At 45.6% G+C, this 5,221-nt stretch overlaps 2 protein-coding genes across 2 annotated transcripts; both read right to left on the bottom strand.

The window, feature by feature from the left end:
• Positions 1-570: 570 nt before the first annotated feature.
• Positions 571-2,485, bottom strand: LOC140949459 (uncharacterized). The gene is made up of 2 exons (XM_073398618.1): positions 1,963-2,485; positions 571-1,835 (listed from the first exon to the last, which is right to left on the bottom strand). The coding sequence occupies exons 1-2, from the start codon at positions 2,483-2,485 to the stop codon at positions 571-573; spliced, it is 1,788 nt and encodes a 595-aa protein (XP_073254719.1).
• A 64-nt stretch (positions 2,486-2,549) lies between these two features.
• LOC140949458 (uncharacterized) lies at positions 2,550-4,160 on the bottom strand. The gene has a single exon (XM_073398617.1). It carries the CDS (start codon positions 4,158-4,160, stop codon positions 2,550-2,552), a length of 1,611 nt encoding a protein of 536 aa, XP_073254718.1.
• Positions 4,161-5,221: the final 1,061 nt, after the last annotated feature.

Genomic DNA, 5,221 nt, shown 5'->3' with positions numbered 1-5,221 from the left:
TTTACGTACTTGCCCATCTGCACTAGGGTAAACAGCTGATACACGTGCTAACGGCCAAGCGTTACGAGGTAGGCTCTAATCCTTCATGATTACAACATCATCCACTTGTAAATCTCTGCTTGGGCGTGTCCACTTCCGACGTTCTTGTAAACTAAGCAGGAACTCTTTTCTCCAGCGTGACCAAAACTCGTTCGCTAAATGTTGGACTCGCCTCCAACGCTTCCTGCAATATACGTCTGCTGGCTGAAAGACACCTGGTGGGGCAAGAACAACTTTTGACTTCATCGTTAGCAGCTGGCTCGGGGTCAAAGGACTTGGAGAATCTGGGTCTGAAATCTGGGTTACTGTCAAGGGTCGGCTGTTAACAATGGCTTCTGCTTCACACATCAGAGTCCTAAGAGACTCGTCGTCTAATTGTCACCCATTATTGTTTAACAGCGATGAGAGAACGCTCCGAACGGTTCTTATTTGGCGTTCCCACACACCTCCCATGTGACTCGCTGCTGGGACATTCATTTTGAAGGAAAACCAGTTCCACTGCTCTTCTAATAGCTTTGCTTTAATTCTTTCTTAGTCCATTTCACTCAACGCTTGTGCAAGTTCTTTACGTGCTCCTACAAAGTTGGTTCCCTGGTCACTTCTTAGCTGGCGGATTGGACCTCGCCGATTGATAAATCGTCTAAGGGCGTTGATAAATGAATCTGTGTCAAGGGAGTTAGATGTTTCAAGGTGTATAGCCCTCGAAGCCATACAAGTGAACAAAACACCATAACGCATCAGCTCCTTCCGGCCATCTTTAACGATAAAGGGCCCAAAATAGTCGACGGCGCAGTAGGTAAAGGGAGGGGCAGTCTCTAAACGGTCTTCTGGGAGGTGTGACATTCTTTGTTCTTGAACTGCTCCACGTAGTTTCTTGCACTTGACACAGGACGAGATTATGCTACTGACTACAACTGAACCACTTATTATCCAAAATCCATTCGATCGTACTTCATTGAGCGTCATGGTCTTGCCTTGGTGACTTGTGCGTTCGTGAAAGTACCTGACAATGAGCGTGGTAACGTGACCATTTCTTGGTAGTATGATGGGAAACTTCATGTCATCTGACAGACTTGCACGTCTGAGACGTCCACCGACTCGCAAAATTCCATCATCATCAACAAAAGGATCGAGCTTGTACAGTGAGGTGTAAGTCTTTATGTTAGATTTCCTCTGTTGGGCAAAGACTCTACTGTTAGGGTCCGGATTCTTCCGCTTTATCTGCTTCAAGACGTCTAACTCCTCCTTGAATGCACTTGTCTGTACTTCACGAATGATAACGCGTTCTGAGCTCTCTAAATCAGTGACCTTTACTTCTCGTGTCAATTCTTCTTTACATTGCTTTTTCTGTACTCGCGCTCTCAAACTTCTTATGTAACGTATACACAGAGCAAATGCTCGTTTCGCGCGATACCAGTCAGAGAAGTACTTTACTCTCTCACAAAGGCTTGTTTTCTCTGAATCTACTTTGACGATTTGTGTTGTTGCCATGGTAACATGTTTCTTGACTTCGGGGTCGTTATTCTGGAGACCAAAGGTACCTTCACTGTGATCCTGGTTTATTGGCCACTGGTGTTCAGTCTTCCAAAGAAAGGCAGGTCCGTTGATCCAACGAGAATGTAACAACTCTTGAGACTTTACACCTCGCGAAGCCTCATCTGCAGGATTCTGTTTTGATTCGACGTGGTTCCACTGTTCAACTGAAGGCCTATTTTGAATTTCTTGAACTCTGTTAGCCACGAATACATGAAATCGCCGACTTTCATTGCTTATGTATCCAAGGACCACTTTGCTATCTGTTCAAAAGTACTCTTGGTCAATGTGATAACTAAATTCCCGACGCAACTGCTGGCTAATCCTCACAGAACAAACAGCGGCGGTGAGTTCCAGTCTCGGTACGGTTAGGTATTAGGTCATCCCAACTTACATGAAGGCGGCATAACTCCTGAAGTATTGACTTCCCGTCTAACAAGAGCGAAGCAACGAAGCCAAGAGGGTCAAAAATCGAACTTATCGTAGAAAGTATTCCTCTTCTAGTGCACGGTTTGTCCTGTAAGACGATGTTAAACTGAAAGCAGTCAGACTCAATACACCACTGCACACCAAGGGCACGTTCTAAGGGAAGCGAATCGAGGTCCAAATCGAGCTCTTTAACGCCATCTGCTTTATCTGACTCTGGTATTCTTCTGATGACGTCTTTACTATTCGACACGAATTTATGAAGGTTGAAACCTCCACTCTTGCACACTTGCTTCACATCTGAAATGAGCGTTACAGCTTCATCGATTGAGGGAACAGACTTGAGACCGTCATCAACGTAGAAGTCGTTTCGAAGACAATCTGCGGCAGCAACACCAAATTCACTCTCATAGTCATTCGCAGTTGACTTCAAAGCAAACTTCGCACACCCCGGCGATGAAGTGGCTCCAAACAAATGAACGCCCATTCTATATTCTTCTGGTTCTCTAGTGACGTCACCGTCCTCCCACCAGAGGAATCGAAGTAAATCTCTATGGCTTTCGTCTACTCTGACTTGGTGAAACATGGCTTCTATGTCGCACATAAAGGCGATGGATTCTTCTCGAAAGCGGCATAGGGCCTTGAAGCAGGTGCTTGTTTAAAGATTCGCCTCTATGTTCCGCCGTGCTATCAAAAACTACGCGAATTTTATTTGGTTTCTTTGGATGGTAGACGCCGTGGTGCGGGATATACCAGACATTGCTCCTTTCTGACTTGTGCATGTTCGGTACCTTCTCTGCATAGCCATTTTCAATGATGTTTTTCATAAAGTTTACATAGTCCTCTCTATATTTCTGTCCCTGTGGAGCTTGAAATCTTCGCTTCAGTTGATTAAGTCGGCGGAGAGCTGTCTCTCTATTATTAGGCAGTTCGATGCGCTCGGTTTTCAATGGCAACGGAAGTTCGTAATGGCCGTCTTCGCACTGATGAATTCCCTGCTCGACTATTTCCAGGAATCGTCTATCCTCTTTAGAAAAACCATGCCTTCCGCTGTTATTGTGATCTGAGAAATCTAGTTCGAACATCTGATTGATCGCCGTTGGATTTATTAACTCCTTTGTTTTTCCTTTAAGCACGAAACGTAATCGGCTCTCACGATCTCCGGGTACTCTCTCTCTCGCTAGTGTGCGATGGCATGTGGAATTCAAGGCGTGGTCTTCTAAAGAGCTGTCTGAGGTCGCGACAGGTCCCACGATAGACCATCCTAACAAAGTGCGAACTGCATAAGGATCTCCACTCGTGCCATGTATAACCTCCTTTGGTTTGATTGCTTTGGGACAGTTACAACCAATTAACAAGCCAATTTCTGCGTCCTTTTCATAGGGCGGGATCATATCGCGTATTTTCTGGAGGTGAGGCCACATATCCGCAACCTCCGGTGTCGGGATTTGGTCTCGTCTGGATGGAATGCTTTCTGTAGCGTACGCCTTCGGTAGCTCAACTTGGACACGTCCGTCAAGTCTTTGTACAATTAGTCCATCGATTCGTTCTACTTCTAACACTTCACGACCAAGCATGGTACTAAGGTTTAAACTGGACTGAACACCCTCTATGCCGAGTTTCTCTTGCACTTGGGTGGTAATGAAGGTCGTGTCACTTACATCGTCTAAGAGTGCGTACACCTTTATTTGCTTTTCGGGGTTAGCCTTGTGAAACAGATCGACCAAGACTATTCGACAGTTGGTGATTAAGCTTGCGTTGCCTGGGACTGAGCTGTGTGCCGCGCTAATAGCGTTTGAATTTGATGATTCGGGAGCTGGCTTGCTTTCACCACTGGCTTCCTTTTGAGGCTCTTTCTTCTTCGGTTGATGCACGCTCGATTTTGCTTTCGTGTCTGGCTGTGGGTTGCTGGATTTGGGTTTTACCCCATGGAGGAGTGTGTGATGGCGCCTTCCGCATTCTTCACAAATGAATCTGTCACGACAACCCGCTGACATGTGACCCCTTTTAAAGCAGCCGTAACAAAGTCCCTTTTCACGAATGACATCACTGCGCTGGTCTACTGACTTCTTCAAGAAACTGCTGCATTTAACGAGTGAGTGCTGGCCTTCGCAGAGAGGACAGGGCTGGTACGATTTCTCACCGGCAATTTTTGATTCCATGGGTAAGCCTCCGGTCGCAAGGGACGTTCCGCTCGCTCCGTCAACGCCTTTGCTCTTTGGTCTAATCTTCCGTCCGAACCTCGGTTGGTTTGCTGTCACCGTCTTATTTCTTTCTTTCTTTAGCGCGTCTGGTGAGAAAATAGGGTCGTTCGCTAGTTCTGCTTCTTCCTTAACGAATTTTCAAGTCGCTAAAGGTGATAATCTTCTTTGTTTTCGTTTTTGTTTCATGGGCTTGCCTACACCACTTAACGCTAGAATAGGAAGGAAGCTTAGCACAGATTTGAAGGAGCGTTTGTGTTGAGTCAAGATCTCCCATAGACTTCATTGTTTTCATCGCTTCTTCACATCGCACAAGAAAGTCAGAGAACTCCTGGACACCACTACTATTTCCGTCACTGATCTGCGGCCATTTTCTAACGCTAGACTTATACGCTTCTGCTACATGCACTGGATTGCCAAAGCGGTGGTCAAGCAATTTCCGGGCTTCTTTGTAAGCGCTGTCTGAGCTCATAGCTAGAAATCCTTTCACAACTTCGTTCGCCTTATCTTTAGTGTACTTGTTTAGGAAGAAGAGACGATCTCTGTCCGAGGGCACATTAGCGGAAATGATGGAGTCAAAAGCAGTTATAAACGCTGGATACTCGAATTGATCTCCAGAAAAGATGGGCGGCTCCTTTACTGGAAGGTGGGTAGTCTTCTGCTGATTTATTATCATCGAACTTAACTCTGCTTGTTTTGCTTGAAGGTTAACTATTTCGCGCATGGTAGCGCTGATATCTGGACTAGCGTACTGGGAGGATGAGAAAAACGGTTCTGGTCGCAAGACCTTGTTTAACGCTTTTGTTTTCTTCCTTAATAGATAGTTTGTCTTCATCTATTATTCTTTTAATTGCATCCTCTTCGGCGTTCGCAATCACTATTTCCTTTTCAAGTTGCAAGCGCCTTATTTCTCTTTCTTTATCGAAAAGTTCCATTTCCGCTCGTAACTTCGCTGCTTTAGAGGCTGCATCGACCAAGGCAAGAGAAATTCGATGAGACGAGGAAGATCGAGAAGACCTGAC

The sequence above is a fragment of the Porites lutea genome, chromosome 10 (genome assembly GCF_958299795.1).
Source record: "Porites lutea chromosome 10, jaPorLute2.1, whole genome shotgun sequence".
NCBI lineage: Eukaryota > Metazoa > Cnidaria > Anthozoa > Scleractinia > Poritidae > Porites > Porites lutea.
The sequence above is the reverse complement of the archived record's forward strand: the minus strand, read 5'-3'. Positions and strand labels throughout refer to the sequence as shown.

Coding starts and splice junctions, on each gene's coding strand:
- LOC140949458 (XM_073398617.1), bottom strand. CDS start 4,160: ATGGAATCAAAAATTGCCGGTGAGAAATCGTACCAGCCCTGTCCTCTC.
- LOC140949459 (XM_073398618.1), bottom strand. CDS start 2,485: ATGGGCGTTCATTTGTTTGGAGCCACTTCATCGCCGGGGTGTGCGAAG. Junction 1,836..1,962: donor GTTATGCCGCCTTCATGTAA/GTTGGGATGACC, acceptor ACTTTTGAACAG/ATAGCAAAGTGGTCCTTGGA.